This window comes from Talpa occidentalis, unplaced genomic scaffold, assembly GCF_014898055.3.
Source record: "Talpa occidentalis isolate TD23 unplaced genomic scaffold, MPIMG_talOcc4v2.1 talOcc4.12, whole genome shotgun sequence".
Classification (NCBI taxonomy): domain Eukaryota; kingdom Metazoa; phylum Chordata; class Mammalia; order Eulipotyphla; family Talpidae; genus Talpa; species Talpa occidentalis.
The window spans coordinates 5116833-5136498 of record NW_023601212.1 but is presented as its reverse complement, the minus strand read 5'-3'; the positions used below and the strand labels follow the sequence as shown (position 1 = coordinate 5136498).

The 19666-nt window shown below is 54.8% G+C and overlaps 2 protein-coding genes across 3 annotated transcripts; both read right to left on the bottom strand.

Annotated features, from left to right (window-relative positions):
• Positions 1-683: 683 nt before the first annotated feature.
• TRAPPC5 (trafficking protein particle complex subunit 5) lies at positions 684-2625 on the bottom strand. Of its 2 annotated transcripts, XM_054692979.1 has the most exons (3): positions 2588-2625; positions 1840-2002; positions 684-1297 (listed from the first exon to the last, which is right to left on the bottom strand). In XM_054692979.1, the coding sequence occupies exon 3, from the start codon at positions 1287-1289 to the stop codon at positions 723-725; it is 567 nt and encodes a 188-aa protein (XP_054548954.1). In that variant the 5' UTR covers positions 1290-1297; positions 1840-2002; positions 2588-2625; the 3' UTR covers positions 684-722. The 2 variants fall into 2 exon arrangements, with proteins under 2 accessions (XP_054548954.1, XP_037360113.1); XM_037504216.1 differs by lacking the exon at positions 1840-2002 and having other exon boundaries at positions 2588-2615.
• Positions 2626-3746: 1121 nt separating this feature from the next.
• Positions 3747-5898, bottom strand: MCEMP1 (mast cell expressed membrane protein 1). The gene is made up of 7 exons (XM_037504824.2): positions 5711-5898; positions 5336-5425; positions 4794-4931; positions 4547-4597; positions 4340-4456; positions 3994-4056; positions 3747-3893 (listed from the first exon to the last, which is right to left on the bottom strand). The coding sequence occupies exons 1-7, from the start codon at positions 5832-5834 to the stop codon at positions 3877-3879; spliced, it is 600 nt and encodes a 199-aa protein (XP_037360721.2). The 5' UTR covers positions 5835-5898; the 3' UTR covers positions 3747-3876.
• Positions 5899-19666: the final 13768 nt, after the last annotated feature.

The window sequence follows — 19666 nt, the reverse complement described above, 5'->3', positions numbered from 1 at the left end:
CCCTGGAGCAACTGCTGCCCCTGGCAACCTGCCAGAAATGCACATCCCTGGGTGGGCCCCAGAGCTGGGCAGGGCCTGAGCTTTAATATTCTGTGCCCTAGAGTCCCGTTTCTCAAACTAAGGTGCACAGGAGTGCCCTGGGGATCGGGCTCAGGTGCAGACTGGAGTGGGCAGGCGGGGGCGGCTGAGGCTCCGCACATCTCACAGCTCTGGGGAGACCTGCTGCCACCCATGCCCAGGCCACTCTGAGCAGCAAAGGTCGAAAGCAGGGGTCAGCGAGACACCGCCTGTTTTCTGGGCACACAGGAGTAGAGTAGCCAGGGCGCAGGACACACAGGAGCCACTGCTCAGCCCTGCACAGAGAGTGTGCTGGCCTCTGGCCCGCAGGCACCTCTCCCAGCCTGGTCCCTCCACCGGTCACCACCCCTCCACCTGCTCAGCCTGCACACTGCCCGGGACTCCAGAAGCACCAGCAGACCCCTCCCAGTGGGGCCAGTCCTTCCGCCTGGTGTAACTCCACCTCTGCTGGCCCCCCACCCTATCTGAAAGCTCATGCAGGGTCCAACCCTGCCCCCACGGGCATTGGGAACGCCTTGGGCCTTGGCCTCCCTCACCAGACTGAGGCACAGGCCAGGCCCAGGTGTGGGGGTAATCTGAGGCCCCCACACAAGACACAACACACGTGGGAGAAGGGCGCTCCTCATCCTTTATCTCCAGAGGGGTCAGCGGCCCTCCAGGGCCCGGTCACGCGCAATGACCGCCTCCTCGAACTTGATCATGAGCGTGGTGCCCTTGTGCCAGTGCGCCGTGACCTTGGCGGGGAAGCCGCTGTGCGTGAGCACAGCCTCCACGATGCCGGCAGTGAAGCTGGCGCAGTTGAGCGTGCTGTTCTCCTTGGGCACAGAGATGTAGGTGTTGATGAGCGGCTCGCGCTCAATGATGTAGAAGGTGCGCGCGTCGTCATTGGCCTGCTCCAGCTTGTCGGCCTCCTTGCCGAAGAGCGCCTTCCACACGGCGCCCTTGACGAAGAGCAGTGCCCCCAGCACCTTGGTCTCGCGCCGGGCACCCTTTTCACGGGCCACCAGGGCATCCAGAACGCGGGCGCCCACCTGGCGGCCCAGCGCGGCCAGGCGCGCCTGCAGCTCGGCCACCGAGAACACGCGGCTCTGGCAGTGCTGCACCAGCTCGGAGAAGAGCAGGGCGAAGGCGCTCAGGCTCACCTCGGTGCGCGGCCGGGCCAGCGCGCGCTCCAGCAGCGCCGACTTCCCCCGCGTGAAGCGCGCCTCCATACCGCCGCCTGCGGGGGACAAGGTGCCAGGGTGTCCGTGCAGGGCAAGCCCGGGTCCCAACGGGCCCCGCCCCAGCCCGCTGGGTGCCCACCGCGGACTTCCCTCCGTCGAAAGAAATGACTGGAAGGCAAGAGGGCGTCCATGATACACCCCTCCGCTACACCCCAACAGCACAAGACAAGGGCAAAGGAAAAGCCTGCGCCCGGTTCTCGTACAGAAGAGGGCGTGGGGGGGGGAGGGAGGAGCAGGCTGAGGAGGCTGCAAACCACCCTGATCCTCAAGTTCCAGACAATTCCTGGTGCCTGAAAAGCACCTTCGTGACCCTGCCGCCATCTGTGGGAGCCCCACCCTTGCCCGTTCAGGTGTGAAGCCCAGAAATTTGGAAGGTTGGCACCAGGCCTAGGGCAAGGGAGGGGACACGGGCTGTCCCACTGCCCGCCGCGGGTTAAGAGAACCTCCCTTCTCCCCTGCAGAGTAAGAAAGGGGCGGGCAGGGGTGCGTCCAGACCACCTGCTAAAAGGGCCGGGAGCTTGGGGGGCGCGTGCCATACCTGGGGCAAGCCCGAGTGGGCGCCGGGAAGCCCTCCAACCTCGCGCCCTTGGCGAGCGCGGGTCTGCACTGCCCTGAGCGCACCTCCCTGCGTCGTGGATCCCGCGATCAGCAGACCGGAGGGGGCGGCCGAGAAGGCGTGGGGGCGCCCCGCAGAGAGGCAGCTGGGCAGCGGGAAGCGAGAGGGGGCAGTGTCACAACGGGGCTGGGGGCCAGGGAGAGGCTGCAGGGGGCGCCGGGGTGCTCCTTCCCCGGAACCCAGGCACTGCTGTCCGCGTCGGCAGAGCAGCAAAGGGCTGTGGGAAGGAACCCGAGGGGCGCGGGGACCCCACCGGGCATCCCGAGCGCGCTGAGAAAGCTCCGCCCCCCTCGCCCGCTCAGCGCGAGCCGCCGCCGCGGGGCGCGGGGCCGGCGCCGCACCACGCAAGCCCCGAGCCGCGGGCCCGCGGGGGCCCGGGGGCGCGGCGGCGCCGACCGGGGCGGGCGGGCAGGCCGGGGCGGGGGGGCCGAGGCGGAGGGGCCGCGCCGAGCCCCGCCACCCGGCCCGAGCGGGTCGGCGCGCTGCGTCTCGGGACGGCCCGGGCCCGGAGCCCCGGCGCGGCGTGGATCGAGGAGCGGGGCCGGGAGGAGCCCGCCCTCCCCTGGATCCCCGGGCGGCCCGAGGCGGCGGCCCAGGGACAGCGGGCGCCGAGCCCCGGGCCAAGGCGCCGGGCCGGGGCGGACGAGCCGGGCGCGAGCGGGGGTCTCACCCGGAACTGTGTTGGCGGCCCGGCCGAGCAGCTTTACGGCGTCGTGAAGGACCTGCGCGCGCATGCGTGTGGGCGGGGCGTGTGGGCGGGGCGCGTGGGCGGGGCGCGCGGCGAGGCCCGGGAGTGGCCGCGCGGGGGCGCGCGCGTCCCTGGGCGCCGCCACGGGGTGAGGCCCGCGCCCTGAGGCCGTGCCCGCTGTGGTTTGCTCAGGGTCGGGGGTCAGTAGCGCGTGTGGTCACCTGCTGGGGGGGCACACATTGGACGATGGGCGCACCTCGGTCCCTGGACGCACATTCTCTTGGGAACCTACAGCCTTGAGCCGCGGGCTGGGTACGCTTAGCACGCGCACGCGTGGACACCTGCCCCGCGGCCCAGGTCAACTCACCGGCACAGGTGTGCCCGCGGGTACGTGGGTGCATACTGAGGCGCTTATCCGTGTCCATAGCCCCGTGGATACACAGGCAGACTTTGTGCATCTCACACCACAAGCCCTGAACCCTCCTGGGCACACACTGGGGGCGGCGGGAACTCGGTCACAATCTGGGCCCGCCTTCCTGGACACACAGGGACCCGCCGGGGTTTCCATTCCAGGTCCCTTAGCATCATGCCCCATGTTCACAGGATGACTTCCCCGTTCCCCCAAGTCCTAACGTTTCTAGACCGCCCCCACCACTTTGCGAAGTACCCCCGTCACCCAGTAGCAGATCTGAAAGACACATTGTTTTCCCGGGGCTTTTATCTTCATGAATCACAAAACGTGGGTGCAGACACAAAGGGCCGGGCGTGTGCACGTGCTCCGAACTCGGCTGGCGACATCATCAGGTGCAGTCACATGGACACACACCTGTGGGCACGGGTAGTGCCAGGGCGCCCCCCCCCCAAGTCCCAGCGAGCCAGGCCTGCGCTGCCCACGTATTCACACACGACACTCACACGTGCACAGCGCAGTCACAGGCGACACGGCAGAGAGGCGGCCCCTCGCTCACGCGCGGCACCCCCGAGGCGCGCATCAGCCCAGGGCCGGGCACACGCGTGCAGTGATGCACCCGACGCCCGTGGCGCCCACGTGCCGCGCCCCCCCAGCCCTCCTGAGGAGCTCCGGGATGCCCCCTCTGCTGCTGCGCACACGCATGCACCGCCAGGACACACCCACCGCACTCACACCACCACACGCGGTTTTCTGTCTGTGGATGAAGAACAGGGTCAGGCCAGGCTGGGGCTCGTGTTCAGTCTTTACTGGAGGTGCAACCCCACTCTCCAAGCTGCAGCCTGGCGTGGGATGTCTTCATTTATTGAGTTGTGGACCCTGGTGGGGTGGACACCTGGGGTTAGGCACCTCCCACCCCTGGGAGAGAAGCTGGGGCCAATTCGGGACTCCTCCCCAACCCCAACCAGCCTCAACTTACCTGACTGTGACTTCTGCAGCGAATTGGAGATACTCTGTAATTTATTCTTGATGTGATTTATATCTGGGAGGCAGGGTGAGACAGGAGGAAGTTTGGGGGCGGTGCTCAGACAGGTCCTCATTTTCATTGGAAGCCCCTCTCTGCCCAACCCCAACTTGGGGTGCCCAGCAGGATTTATATATCCCCTGAAGGACTCAGAGGGCAGTGCCCACCACCTCTCCAGACCCTGAGCTTTAGGAGGGTGGGGCCCTGGCCGTTCCTCAGCCTCTGTTCCCCAGAACCCAGCCCGGCACCTGCGTGAGGTCTGCCCAGAAACCTGTTGACAGCAACTTCAGTTTCTCATTACCATTCCTGACGTTGCTGAGAACCATGGTGATGTCCTTCTCGGTCTCATTGAGCCTCTCCTGGACCTTGCTCCAGATTTGCTGCTGCCTTGCCTGGTAGTTTTGCATGGAGCTGGAGGCTGAGGGGGTGAGGGGGATGGGAGTTGTGGCGTCATCACTTTCCCTGCCCCCACCAGGGCCCCTTGGGCCACCCTCAGGTCCCTCCTCACCATTCTGAAGCTCCCTCTCCAAGTTCTGCAGCTGCCCTGACAGCTTATCACCTGTTCAGTGTCGGGAGGGGGAGATAGGAAAACCCTTGAAGCACCTCAATTCTGCAGCACTGGAGCAAGGTGGGGAAAGGCAGAGGGAGTCAGGGAAGGAAAGCAGGTGACAACAGCTCCTGAGGACCCCCCCCCGCCACTGTCCCAGACCTCTCCCCTGCCATCAAAAATAAAACAGCAAAACTCGCCCACTCACTCTTCACCAGGACCAAGGCCAAGAGGATGATGCAGAAGGTGAAAGTCAGCGCCAGGAAAACATACAAGCTCAGGATAGCTCTGTACAGCCAGGGGGGGACCTTGGCCCCATCAGGGGGTGATCTGGATCTGCCTGGGACTGGGGCAGAGGCCAGGTCAGGCCATTAGCACTGACTCTTAACACCACCAACAGCTCTGTCAATAGCACCTACACCCGCTCCCAATGCTGTTGGCCACCTCGACCACCAACAGCACAGCCAGCGATTGTCCGAATAGTCGCCAACTCCCACTTACACCCACGCCCTTGATTGTCCCCATCACCAGGGCTCATCAGCACCCTCAACACTGTCCCCTGTTCCTCCCAATCCCCCCAGTCACAGAGTACTGTCACCCATACTTTCACCACCACTTCCAGCAGCGTAGTCAACACCACCATCACCAACTCCACAGCCCCCACCACGGTCCCACACCAGCCTGACAGCACACTCTGCCATTGAGTCTATCCCCTCGCCCCACCGCACCCCCTGGCAGGGTGCTGCTTACCTTGATTCTTGGGTAGCACATCACTGCCTTTTGACTTGTCTTGCTTTCTGAAGGTCAAGGTGATATTCTCATAAGCGGGGTCATCTGCAACTGTGGGTGGGGTTGTGGAAACATGCCCAGAGCTCTGAGTAAGGATGGGGGCTCAGAGTTCTTGGTTCACCAAACTCAAATTTCTGGGGGTAAGAAATAAGGAACTAAGATCTGCTACTTGGGGAGAGGGTCTGTATATGAGCATTCACACACACACACACACACACACACACACACAGTTTTTGGGCAGGGGGTGGTGCCCTCTGGCCTCCATATTCAGCCCTTTACCTCTCCTATCCCAACCTCCCTACTTCACCTATCCCCTCCCACCCGCAGGTGCCTAACCATCTTTGTTTTCCGGGACCCCCGGTCTCTTGTCTTTGGAGGCTGCCGCCTGCATCTTGACTTCCTGGTTCATGTGGATTTCCCCAGCCACCATGGTCCCCAGCCAGCCAGTTTGTCCACACATCCCCGCCCACCAGAAGGTGTGTCGAGGCAGATGAAGAAATCTTGGGGGTAGAGGGGAAGGAGGGATCAGAGTCCTCTTTTCAGGGATCCAGGACCTTGCACCCTGAGATATCCTCCCTCTCCCCCTGGATCAAGAGGGTCTTAGGAGAGCAGAAGTCCCAGGGAGGGCCAAGAAGAGGGGCCTAGACCTGGGGGCAGACTGGAAGGGTCATGAGCCTGTAACGGGGGTGTGAGCTAGGTGGTAATCGTATTTACATATAAATGGATCAAATCAGCATATTTTATACCTTAAGCTTACACAATGTTTTATGTCAATTATGTTCAATAAAACAATTTTTAAAAAGGCCAGGAACCTTGCAGTGTGTGTGCTTGCATGAAGCTCACCAAGGTGAGCTGTCGTGGCATCTCAGAGCCCTGCCTCTTAGGTAGGGGTAGCCAGGCTTGGAGGCAGGTCCCCCACAGCTTTCTCCCCTACCCCAGTTTCCCATCTCAGCTCCACCCAAGAAGCTCTATTTTTTTCAAGTCCCCATGGAGGGAAGGAACAGATGTGAGGCAATGGCCCAACACACACCCACATCTGGGCCAGGATGACTCTGTGCCCCATCCCCTGATTTCACTTAACTTTGGAAATGCAGTCTCCACTCAGCCTGGAACCCCAGATGGAGAAATATTTGGAAACACCAACTCTCATCCACATATCTGCTCTCCTACCCAGACTCACATTCCCATATTTGCACTCTCCAGGAGACCCTTATCTACAAATCTGCCCACACACATATCAGGAGATCAGCTGTGTACTTCTACCCAAGCTTACCCAGAGAAAAATGCATGTTCATGCATTCACAGGGGCCTAAAGTTCACTTTGTCTGTATTTGAAAATAGGATAAAAAAGAGACAAAGTCTAAAGCAGTGCCTTCCAAGGGAAATCTAATGTAAACCACATGTCTAATGAACAATTTTCTAGCAGTCACATTAAAGAGATAAAGAGACAGGCTAAATTAATTTTTATTGCCTATTTTATTTAACATACCTGAAACATGGTCACTTCAGCATGTAGATGGTATTTATAAATAATTGAGATATTTAACTTAAATCAAATATGTATTTACACTCCAGGCACAGGGCAGTTCGCACTGGCCACATGTCAAGTGCTGGATGGCTGCTGTACCAGCCAGCTAGGGTCTAGACGTTGTTACTGTTTCCTCCCCTTTGGAAAAATGTGAAAGGCTTTCTGATTGTGTTCAGGAAGTGAGTGTGCTCAGCTTTTAAACTATGTGATTAAATTTGAGATAACTTTGGAATGGACTGTCAAGATTAGGTGAGGTGATTTTCTGTTCCTAAACCCTTGCCATGCTTGTCCGCTCAAGGAAGATGGGTTTTGGAGTGATGAGAGACACTCCTCTCCAGCCTCAGCAAAAAGCCAGCAGCTGGGCCACCAATCCCCATCTAAGTAACAGCCACAAGATCCCAACCAGGAGGAAGCAGGTCCTGCTCTAATGGACAGAAGCAGGGGGTGGGGCACAGCTTTGAATATTTTCCTGGCTCAGATGGGGCTAAGATCTACCGCCAATGTTTGGATTTATTAAAAAACAGCAGTGTACCTGCATCCTGGTGGCCTGAGAAAGCTCGGTGGGGTTGCCTGATCAGTCCCTTTCATGGAATGACAAGTCTCAATTTTCTTTTAAGGAAGAAGGTAGGTCCTAAGCAGGGATTGGGTTAAAAAGGGCATGTGATCCACATCCTACCAATTAGAACCTAAGATTTGGCACAGGGGATGGGCATATGTGGCAGACGAGCCAATGAAACTGGGCTCTGGGACTTTTGTATTAACGCAGTGGGGGTTAGGGGGGACTGGACTTCCCTTTTCCTTGTGTCTCCTTTGATGTGGCTGCCAGATAGGGAGAATCTAAAACTGGAAGTTCCACAGGGGAGAACCTGCTTGATGGTGAAGCTAACTCTGAGAAGAGCAGACTAGGGAAGAAGTCAGGTCCAGGAGACTTCATTTGAGATCCTGGATCCAGCCATAGCTGAACCTGTCCTTACAACACTAGGACTCTTGGTTTAATGAGCCAGGAACTTCCTTTCACGTTTGCTCAAGCTGGCTTGAAGTGAGGTCTTGCAGCTTGGCCATCACAAGGGGCTGGACTGTTGGCATATGAAGAAACAGAAGCTGCAGAAGAAGGCTTGCCAGTACAAGTCTGCCTTTTGGGGCAGGCAGATGATTGCATGTGAATTGAAAGCTCTGAAGGGCCCTATCTTGGGGTACAGATACAGGGGGATAATTGTGTCAGGATCTTGGAATGAGTGCTCCCCCTGCCCCACATCAGACATGGAATGGGTCGGGCAAGGTACTAGACTCACCCTCTGTAGTCCTGGACACACTCTGACTCAGTAGCCCACACCAACCCAAAGGCCACAGAGGGCTAGGAGGAGAATCTGGAAGGGGAATCCCTGGATTGGGATCTGGGTGGGTTCCATGTGCACCCGGAGTGCTCTTGACCTGAGCTCATGGCTCAAGATCAGACAGAGCTGAGCTATCAGGGAGTGGTGACAGTGGGGGAGGGGGAGGTGGCAGTGGGAAGAGAGTCCAAACATCCTGAAAACTAGGACCCCACCCCATCACCCATTCCCCAGCCCCAGGAGTGCTGCTGGGGCTGTGATATTTGAGTCGGGGGTGTCTTTCAAGACTGGACACCGAGTTTGTGTTTGCATCTCTTATGGGTGGGTTTTATGACTCCCAGGGAACTGGATCCTGAATGACCTGGACTTGTGTCCCCAGGGAAGGGGGGTACAGGATGCTGGTGTTGCCTTCTAGGCCTTTGAGTCCAGACTTGGACCAGTGTCGTCCCAGTTGGGGTGAGGATTTGACATTGGAAGCATAAGAGTGGGGCATCTAAGTGCCCCTGTGTCCACCATCCTCCTGGGCATGCCTTAGTGCTTCAAGGTGCTCTGCTGTGTACACTGTGCCTATGGGACACTGTGTCTGTGACTGTGGTAACAGGATTGTGTATGTGTGTGTGTGGCCATGTGTGACGGTGTACATGTAGCATGTGTGTGTACATGCTCTCTCCTGAGAGCTAGGAATACCCCAAAGAACAAACATGGCCCTGCCCTGTGTTCTCTGATCCCAGCATTCCCAAGGGTGTGCACCCCCCCACCCCGCCCCGGTCCGCCCACAGTCACAGTACTGGGACTGCACCTGCACGTGTGAAGACGCCATGTGTGGTCTGTGACCGCGGCAGGCACCTGCGGAAGACCCCTACCTGCCCTCCACCTGGCTTCGTATGGGCCTTGGGGGGTCCTTTATGAGCAGGGAGGGGATGTGAAAGGTAGGGACTCGGCACTCTGGGCTGGGAGCTGACTCAGAGCTCCACCCTGACCTGACCTGAGGTTGGGGGGCTTGGGTTCTGGAGGGTGAGCAGGTTGGGGGCACAGTCCCTGTCCTACATGGATCCAGACCTTGAAAGAAAACTGGGGGAGGGGTGGCGGGAGGGCAAGGAGAATAACCCGGTAGCTTCCCGGGAGGTCCCAGATCTGAGGCGGCCTCGAGGCAAGACTCACTTCCACTCAAGAAGGAGGCCAGGAGCCTTGGGTGTGGGTATCCTTAGAGGAAGCTACACTCCATTCTCAGAGGCAGAGGGGGAGGACAATGCAAGGGGAAGGCAGGTGGGGCAGAAGAAAGTTGTGGTCCCCTGCCTTGTCTATGTGCCCCAATTTTGTGGAGCCACCAGAAAAGCCACCCCCCAGCACCAGCCCCACAAGCACACCAAATTCGCAAAAGAGAGCAGAGTAACCACCTCTCCGGTGTCTCCCTGGGGTTTGTTTGCAGCCCAGTCCCCTCTCCCCCAGGGGGCTCAGAGGCCGGGTTGGCACCCCCCACCCCCCGCCAGCTCAGTGGCCTACTTCATGGGACCGTGGGGCCACTGCCCCCTGGTGCGGTATCCAATGCAGGTTATGAGAGACTCCCCTGAAGAAGGCCCAGGGGGTCCAGGCCCTGGTGGAGGAAGAGCCCAGGTGATGGGAGCTGACCACCTCCGCGAAGCCTTTTGCAGTGGGTGTTTTGGAGCAAGGAGGGTTTGGAGCTGTTAGAAGCAAAGGAGCTGCCTGAGATCAGGGTGTGGTCAGGGTGAAAGTCATGATCGAGTGAGACGTGAGGCTGAGGTTCATTTGGGGCTGGGCAAGGTTAGTTTGGGGTTGAGGTTGAGGTTTGGTTGGGGCTGGGGTTCAGATTTCTTCCTGCTAGGGGTAGGGGCTGCATCCGGCTTGATGTTCACCCATGCCAAGACTCAGAGGGGGCTCTGAGGCTCCTGCCAGGGTTGGATGTGGGGGTCCTCAATTAGGGAGCTAGTGCCATCCTGGATCTTCTGCTGACTGGCATCATCCACAAAGCACTGGCCTGTACACAGTGGCAGCCCCAGGGCAGGGAGGAGGAGGGCCTCAGTGGGCCTGCTTTGGGCTGAACTTATTTGGCTGGACCCACGTGGGGAGGGGGAACTCCGGGTGCTTGATTTGGAAACTATATTCTTCCCCTTTTCTGCGTCGCACACTAATTGTATTGAAGTTCCTTTCCATTGAAAGTCTTATGCACTGGGGTATGTTTTGTCTTGATGTGGCGGATGGCAGAACCTGTTTAGAGCAGACAGGGTTGGGGGTTTGGGGGTGCCCCTCTCCCTGTCCCATAACAATCCCTTTTAAGTTTAATATTCTATTTTATGTTTATACCCCATTTTGTGAATCAACTTACCTATTCATGGGCAGTTTGTTTCCACCTCTTGGCTATGTGAATGATGCGTCTACGAACATCTCTGAGCACCTTTTTTGCATTTTCTAGGGTAACATGTTCCAGGAGTGGAATTGCTGGCTCACGTGGCAATCCTGTGTTTAACTTTTTTGAGAAACTGCCAGTTTTTATATGTATAAATTCCTGGGGAAAGTTTCAGTATTTAGTGACATATGAAAATCATGCAAAGTTTAAAATCCAGTATCTGAAAGCTCAGCCTCCAAGTCTGCTTGTCATTTGGGCCCTGAAGGAGAGAAACCTGATTCTGTGAGAATCTGGATGCAAGTGGGTGAATCCAGGAAGGTTTGGGGGTGAGTGGAAGTTGGAGGATGAGCAAGAGTTAGCCATGAGAACAGGGGGGGCGGGCGGAGGGTGCCCTGGGTGGAGGAAACTGTGTGCCTCAGGGCCTCGGGTAGGAGAGTGCACTGGCGTTGAAGGACTGAAAGACTAGTCAGGCAGGAAGACAGAGCCTGGTTGAGATAAACAAATCTCATGGGCTCTCCCCAACCTACACCCCAAGTCACCCTTCCTTGAAGTAACAGATGCTGGGGGCACAGGGTAGCTTGGGAACTGCAAAAATAATTTATTGCCAGCTCTTATTTCTCACACCATTTAATTTTAACTTTTCAGATAAATACTTCTGAAGGATGCAGAAGAAATCGGCAGCCCTGACCACAGGTTGGGTGACAAGCAGGGGTGTGTGGAACCTTTAGGATTCCCTGGGAACTCAGTTTGAAATCCTCGGCTCAGTAGAAGGAAAGGGCTGTCTACCCTTAATTCTCTTTAAGAAAATAATAAAATCCTCCCATTCTCCCTGATTTTTACCAGTAAAACCAAACTCTGCTGGTCTCAATTTCATGGCTCTAATGTTAGCTAATAAAATCCAAAGGCTGGGCCTCTCTGGTGGCACAGGGGCTAAGTCTCACCACTATCAACCTGCTGCCAGCCACTGTGTCCTGAGTTCAATCCCCAGCCAGGTTGCTGATCCACATGGTGCAGCAGACCTCTCCTGCCTCACCTGCTGCTCCCCTCAGCAGTGTATTTCACTGGATCTGCCTGTTTTGCTTCCCATCCTATCTCTGGTGAGTCCTCTAACCCCCCACATCTCTGGCCTACACCCCAGTTCTTATATGCATAAATAAATCTATCTTTTTTTAAAATGCCAAGGCTGGGTCCAAGATAACAACCAGATACTTAAGAATTTTATAACCCATTTTACTGAAGTACAATTTCTGTACAACACAATGTGTCTGTCTCAAGTGTTCGGCTGGATGCAGTGTGAGAAAAGTGTCTTCCTGCCTGCTGCACCAGCTCTTCCCCCTACCCAGAACCATTTTCTTTAAGTCAGGTGTAATTTGCATAGAGTAAAATTCACCCTAGTTCTGAGTTTCTATAAATGCATAGTTGTGTGGCCATAGACTTAAAAAAAATTAATCATAACCAGGAAAAAAAGGAGTTTCCCAAAGATCTGAAGGAAGTGGCTTCCCTGCAGCCTGAAGTCACCTGGGGATCGCCCTCCCCCTGTTACAGGGCAGGGAGAAGGGCGCCCCAGAACCCCCAAACCTGACCACTCTAGATAGGTTCTGCCATCTGCCGCATCAAGACAAAACATATAAGACCTTTAATAGAAAGGAACTTTAATAAAATTAGTGTGTGATATAGAAAAGACAAAGAAGATAATTTCCAAATCTAGCACCCAAAGTTGCCCATCTCCTCATGGGTAAGTGTCCAGCCAAACAGGGTTGGCCCAAAGCAAGGCCCGAGAGCCTGCCTCAAGTCTAAGGCACTTTCCGGGAGTGGGGGCGGGGCGGGGGACGGACCCATAGTGAAGGGTCAGAAACAGCCAGACAAGTCTGGGAGGAAAAGAGCAAAATTAAAATCAAGATCTATGCTGCCATCGTTACCCTCCCCACGGGTCTCTCACCCACATCTGTTTCAACCAGTCCAGGACCAAGAAGCAAGCGCAGCTTCTCCACATGTCTCTCCACTTCACGCGCGTCCTCCAGGTCTCCTTCTGGCTCTCCATCTTGCTTCCTTCCCTCTTCAATCTCCCCTCCAGCTTCATCTCCTCCCTGCTCAGTTCCACCCTCCTTTGGGTGGAGCAAGGAACCTGGAACATCCCCTTTTCCTGGGGACCACCCAGTTACACCCCCAAGGCTGCCTTTCCTGGGCACTGTGGCCTGGAGACCAAGCCTGACTGCACCAGGTTGTTCTCTGTTAATCGTGCCTGTCCTTGAGGGGTTACTTTAACAAGGGGGCCAGTGTCCCTAGGAAGATAGAAGCTGTTCCTACATGAATGTCTGCAGTGGGAGACTGTCCCCTGAGACTGCCTGCACTTGGCTGGTGGCCCTGCCGGAGGATGATTCCCTGACCTGGTAACAGGGTGAGGACAGAGTACTCTGCCAAATCAGAAAAGACCCATCGGCCCTTGTTTTGGGCCTCACAGGAGTGACAGGAGATAAAAGTAAAAGCCCTGGAACCCCGCTGGCTTTCTTTGGCAAAGAGCTGGAGAGCCAGACCCTCGCCGAGACGTCCCTGCCCCTTCGCAGAGCAGAAGTCAGAGCTGCTGGCAGCCCCTCTCGCAGAGGCGACTGGCGGTGGCTCTGGCAGGGCCCACTGGGGGAAGAGCAGCCAGAGCCTGAGGGTGGGTGTGAAAAGTCCCCTAAAGTTTCCTTTGCAGAGACTTACTCCCAGCTCTCAATATTCCCCTGGCTCCTGGAGCCTCTTGCCTCCTTAGCAAATACGATAAGATAAATCTTTCACTCTGGGCTCCGCGGTGAGTTCTAAAATGACCCCATCTACTACTGCTGAATGCTTAACCCTGGATTCAGCAATTCAGTTCGCACATGACTCATTTAATCACCACCACCCAATCAGAAAGAGATGATTATTATCTCCAGTTCCCAAAAGGACAGCCTGAGGCCCAGAGAGCACAAGTGACTTGCCCAGGGCCACGGAACAGGTGGGTAGAAGAGCTGGGATCTGAACCCAGGTGGACTGGCTCCAGGACCCATACATTTCAGCCCAAGAAGTGTGTGTGTTTGTGTGTGTGTGTGTGTGTGCTACAGGGCAGCCCTGATATAAAACGGGTTGCCTGACGGTGGGTCCTCACCGGCTTAAAAGGGACTTAATACCCCGCTGCAGGCACACACAGACGGTTAATTCACAAGGGAAGGGGAAATGAGGAAATGTACAACTCGAGAGAAGTGGGAGATAAAGTCTTAAACGCGTCCTACCCAATCCGCTGACCTGGAATCCCAAAAGGCACTCTGAGAGCTGGCGGTGAGCCAAGAGCAGTGAAGCCAGGAGGTGAGAGCGACCCCAAGGCCCATGTGTCTGGTGGGCCTTATAGCAAACCTGGCTGATTAACTTTACCCTCAGTTCCCAGAAACCTTCCCTTTGGTGGTGATGGGATTTGTCTCTCCCAGTGTCTTGATGGCTTTGGTCTGGAGTGGGGGTGGCGTCCACAAAGCTTGTGTGGAATTAGCTCAGGACATCCTTTCCCCCTGACATGTGTAGGTTGGGGGGGGTTCTCCCTGGACCCCTGGATGGCCACATCTGCTGTCCCCCCTTTGCTTTTCCTGTTTTAAAAAAGCAATGCTCTCTGAGAATATTCTCAGCCTTTTTCTTTTACAAAAAATAACAGAAATAAAATATTCTCATTACTGGAGTAATCAGAAAACAGGAGGGGTGTTTCTGCAGTAGCCCATACCCTTGTCCCCCAAAAATCGAGGAACTGAATAAAAGGGGATGGTGGTGGGAGTCGAAGGAGGGAGTGTCTGACCACAGCTTCCTGGGATAACACTGAGTTGTACCCCCAACTCGTCAGTCTCCACTGATGGAGGATAAGAACAGAAAAACTGGAAAGGAGATACAAGGTCAAGAATCTAACTCACACAAGGAGGTGGGGGTAGAAGGGATTAGCATAAGCCATTAATAGAAGCCAAGACCCTTAGGCATCAACGCCCAGATCAGGAGGTGCAACACCCAGAAACTATCAGACTGCTATAAGGAGTGTCAGGAGCACAAACCATCCACCCACAAAGGTGAACCCCTCCCTGAAGATGATAAACCCTAACAGCCCCCACAACGGGCAGCCCTCCGTCTGCCCTCCTGTGACTATGGAGGTGCTTCTTTTCACCAACTCTCTCCCTCTCAGCCTCCTGCCTGCCAGTGACCTGCACCTGCTGGGTCTTCTCTTCACTGACCTCCCTCTGCGGAGGCAGTTCTCAAGGCCACCCGTCTGCAACCATGCAGGCCTCTCTCAGCAAACCTGTCCCTTTCCTTTTCCCTCATAAACCTGCTCTTTATATATAACATCTGTGTCTCGTGGAGAAACTTGCCCGGGAAACTCGCCATGTGCCGCTGAAACAGGATCTCTGGGCGAAGCTTTCCCAGGGTGAACCCAAGGACCCTGCGCTCTACAAAACTCCATCATCTGCCACATGCCTAGTGCCCCCAGCCCCCAAATTCCCCTAATAGCCCCATGCGGTTTCAGAAATGAGGAAACTGATGCTGGGTGAGGTTGAGTCTCTTTTGAGAAGGAAAACTTCTGCTCCCAAGTTAAAGTCCTTTTAACCAAGACTTTCTCCTACCCGCACCATGGGGTGGGGGTTACACGGATGGGAGGGACACATGGAGGGCAAAGTAAGGGGGGCAGAAAGTTTTGTGGAACACCCCTTCACCCCTGCCCAACACAACTCTTGGGGCCCTGCCACCCAGGATGGCTGTCTCCCTGCCTCTTCCTACCTTTCTTCCCAGCAACAAAGGTAGACCTTCGAGAAGGTTTAGGGGTCCTGCAGCACCTGTGTGCCTTGAGCAAGCAGCTACACACCTCTGGGCCTCAGTTTTCCCATCTATAAAATGGGAGTGTTCTTAGTAATGAGCTCACAGGGCCTCAGCGATGATGAAGGGTCTCCCCCAGCCGCACAGAGGTGTGATTGGCATGTAACACGCTTAAATGTGAGGTGTAGTGATGATGTGATACATGCATAGGTTATGAAAGGACCACGTCACTTACCGCATGAAGTTAGTCAGCACCTCCAGCACCTCACATAATTACAGGTGGGTTTTTTTATGGCAAGAACTGTTTAGCACCTTTCAAGGACATAATACAATATTGTTAAACTTTCATTATGGGGTGCACTCCAGGTCCCCAGAACATGTTCATCTTTTGGACAGAACTTTATATTCTTGGTGTGACATCTCCCCACCCTCACCCTGGGCCCTGGGCAGCACCCTTTTATCTGCTTCTGTGAGTCTCACACTTTTCGATCCCACGTTTACAGCACAGTGACTGCCTGACAATACTGTACTGTGTATTAAAAAGTTGCTAAGAAAGTCATTTTTTCAGTTCTCACGCCCTTCTCCCAGCACAAACCCCTGTAACTGTGTGAGGAGACGGATGTGTTAACAACCCTTCTCATGCCGCCATTTTCCAATATACACAATTATGAAATTATGCTGTTGTACAACCTTCAAAGTACACATTGTCATATGTCAATTATATGTCGATAAAGCTGGGGGTGAACAGATCCCAAGTATGAGGTCACACAGTATCTGGCTGTCTTATTTATTCCACCAGGCGTGTCCCTCATCGAGCCTGTGCAGGCCTCTCAGAGCGGGCACGGCACCAAGGCAAATACTTCAGCAATGTCGCCTTGGACTGTTGTTCCAGAATCTCCCTGGCCACCGATGGGGATTGAGACAGAGTGGCCACGAAGGGACCTTGGTGGCCCCGGTCCAGGAATTCCCCTTCCTGTCCTGCTGCCTGCCCCAGCCAGGGGACCCCATCTCTGAGCCCCCAGGAGCAGCACCTTCCCCCCACTCCCCGCCCCACCAAGGGCAGTTTCCTCGCCTGGACACATTTTCACAATGTTCTTTTCAGCAACTGTTGGCTAACTTGTGTTTAAGACTTTAAGCAACTTTACAAGAAATTTAGAAAAGGGAAGTTCCCCTGCTCCCTCAATGTTTGGATTCCTCATTGCATCAGTCACTTCCTCTTCCTGCCTGGGGCACTTCTTCCTCCAGTTCTTCCTGGCTTTCACTTTTCCACCCACCGGCTGCCCAGCAGGTCTTTCACCCCCACCCTCCTGCAGGCAGGCAGCTCAAGGACACCAACCTGCTTCCCATCACTTCCTGTGAGGCTCCTGGCCTAAAAAACATGGTGCTCTCGCGTGTCAGAAGTGCCCTCAGAACTTGAGAGCACTGAGTCTCACCTTGTGAGACCCTCTTGAGCACACAGTGGGACCAAGGTTGGACTCTGTTAGTGTTAAATAATATTACATCAATAGCATATTATTATAATATACACTAATATTATGTGGATATTATAGAATAATAATAATATAGCTATTACAACAAAATTATTATTATTATCACTGCAGCTGGTGATTCGTGGGTGCTTCCTCTGAGCTTATACTGTAACCACCGGTGACCCCAGGGTCTGTCTATACCCCAGGTCTCTCTGCAGAGCTCAAGTGTCCAGCTGCCTCCTGGGAAACCCCACAAATAGACATAAGAAAATAGGTCAGATTGCTTTCCTGTACAAACCAACTAGCTGCTATGGGGCAGTTCTTCCAAGAAGGCCCCCAGCCAGATGGAACGATGTGGTTGGAAATAATCCTCAAGAGACAAATGGATCCAGGTGGTAGAAATCAATGGCTGCTCACATTTTATGCAAGAGTTGGGGGGGGGGTGACCAGAGGACATCTCCCCCAACCAACCAATCACTTCACATCACAGGGTCCCTGAGCAGCTGCAACACAAAGCACCCAGTCCCACCCGTGGATGGCAGGACCAGCACTGGTTCTGTTACAGGGCAGCTCCAATATAAAACCAGTTGCCTGACTGTGGGTCCTCACCCGCGTGCTTAAAGGGGACGTACTAGAATTAGCTCAGGACATCCTTTCTCCCTAACAGATCCAGGCTGTGGCACTAACCACCTGTCTGCAGAGAAGCGCAGGGTGGGAGTGGGAAGCAGAGATGCTGAGGACCAAGCTCTATGAGGTCACAAGGAAGCACCAATCCATTCCCCTGTGAAAGGAAGAGAACCCAAAATAAAACACACCAAGTTGGGGTTCAAGTCTCAGTGCTATTAAGCTATCACCAGCCACTGTGGCCTGAGTTCGATCCCTGGCAGGGAGAAACCCACAGGGTGCAGCAAACTTCTCCTGTCTCCCTGCTGCTCCCCTCAGCAATGGATTTCAGTCAATCCGCCTGTTCTGCTCCTCATTCTGTCTCTGGTGAATCCTCTCACTCCCGCATCTCTGGCCTACACCCCAGTTCTTGTATGCATAAGTAAATAGAATAAATCTTTTAAAAAAACAAACAAAAAAACACACCAAGTCATGAAAAATGTAAAATGCCCCAAGGATGTAAAGCAGAGTCCTTGCGAAGGTGGTGGTGACCTTTGAGCTAAGATGGGAAAGACAGAGGGGCATGAAGAATATTGCAGGCAAAGACAGCAGATGCAAAGGTCCTGAGGCAGGAACAGTATGGAATGTTTGAGAAACAGGAGCAAGTCTGCAGTTTTGTCCATGAGCAGCAGTGGCTGAAGAAGCCAGAGGGAAGTGGAGCTGGGGGAGGGACTGCACAGGACAGAGAGAGGAAGACTGGCTCATTCTCACAGGAGGGTTTTGAGACATCTGCTTAATGCCCATGAAGCCCTGACACAGAGCTTGATAACACCCCCTCAAGGGTCCTGGAAATATCTGTAGAATCAGAAGGTCCACATACCGGACACATGACAGCATCATCTAGCTATAATAAGGGGGGAGAGGTGGCGGCAGTTTAAGGAACAGTTTTGTTGCAACAGAACTACTGAATGACCAGTGACCTACTTCCCTGTGGTCTCTAATTAGGGTCACCCAAGCTTGGTTACAGACGCAGTAAACCAAAGAAACTGAATTGAGCCACAGCGCCCCCTGGTGCCCACAGCCCCTCCCCACATGAGGGGATCCTGGAGGAAAACTGGTTTCTCTAGAGTTTAAATATTAAACTTTAAAACCATCGCCCACCCGTTCCCTCTGTCTCCCGATAGTTAAACTAATTTCTTGTCCAGGCTGGGCAGGCAAACAGTGCGTCCAGGGCGCGCCGTCACAGGGTCTGGCTGACCCACTTGCTCCGGGCACCTTGCACGTGTCTCTGCCCTGGTAGGAGTCTCACCTAAACCCTAGAAGTGCAAGTGCTGACTCACAAGTGCCCACGCCTGCGAAAATGTATGTACAATTTTTCCTGACCGAGTGTCCTTAGATTTCCCTGAACTCTCAAGAGGATAAATGACCTCCAGTCAAGGCTAAGACGGCAGTAGTGGGCTCAGTAAGATTCCGGGAGTCATCTTTGCCCCCAGTCTTGTGGTCCCAGCCTTGAATGGGTTCTACCCCAGGAGGGGACAGAATGGAAAACAGTGCTCTGTGGAGGGGGCTGGGGCTTATGCCCAACCTATTCATGTACCTGCCACCCAGGCCCCTCCCTGGAACAACCCCCCACCCAGGAGCACCTCATCTCCAACATTAACTGGTTCCTTCTGCAGTTTCCCATTGCTCCAGCAGGAGCCCAGATCCACAGTGACCTTCAAGGCCATGGCCGGCAGATCATGTCGCCCCTGAACACGCAGATGCCATTCCACTCTCTCGTCTCTGTTTCCACTGCGCCACCTTCCCTTCCCTGACTTTCTTCATTTTCATTCTCAACTCAAACTTCACCTCCTCTAGGAAGCCTTCCCTGACTGCCCGGACTGGATGGATTAGTGTCCTCTGGCCTCCCAGTCCTCCCGGCACACATCACTGGGTGGCCGTGTCTGTGCCCCTGAGAGAATGGTCCTCACATGTCCAATCTGCACTAAGATCAACATTTCATCTCAGTCAAATGTTAGGGGCTGAACTATGTGCCCCCAAATTCATGTTGAAGCCCTAACTTTCAGTACCTCAGGTGACTTATATTTGGAGATAGTCTTTAAAAGATAATTAAGTTAAAGTAGGTCATGAGGATAGGCCCTAATCCAATTTGATTGGGGTCCTTACAAGAAAAGGAAATCAGGACACAGACAAGCA

Excerpts from the sequence above, each read along its gene's own strand:
- TRAPPC5 (XM_054692979.1), bottom strand. The coding sequence starts at position 1,289 with ATGGAGGCGCGCTTCACGCGGGGGAAGTCGGCGCTGCTGGAGCGCGCG.
- MCEMP1 (XM_037504824.2), bottom strand. The coding sequence starts at position 5,834 with ATGTGTGGACAAACTGGCTGGCTGGGGACCATGGTGGCTGGGGAAATC. Across the intron at positions 4,932-5,335 it reads TGTGCTACCCAAGAATCAAG|TCCCAGGCAGATCCAGATCA; the intron begins GTAAGCAGCACC and ends CCTCTGCCCCAG. Across the intron at positions 4,457-4,546 it reads GGAGAGGGAGCTTCAGAATG|CCTCCAGCTCCATGCAAAAC; the intron begins GTGAGGAGGGAC and ends TCACCCCCTCAG.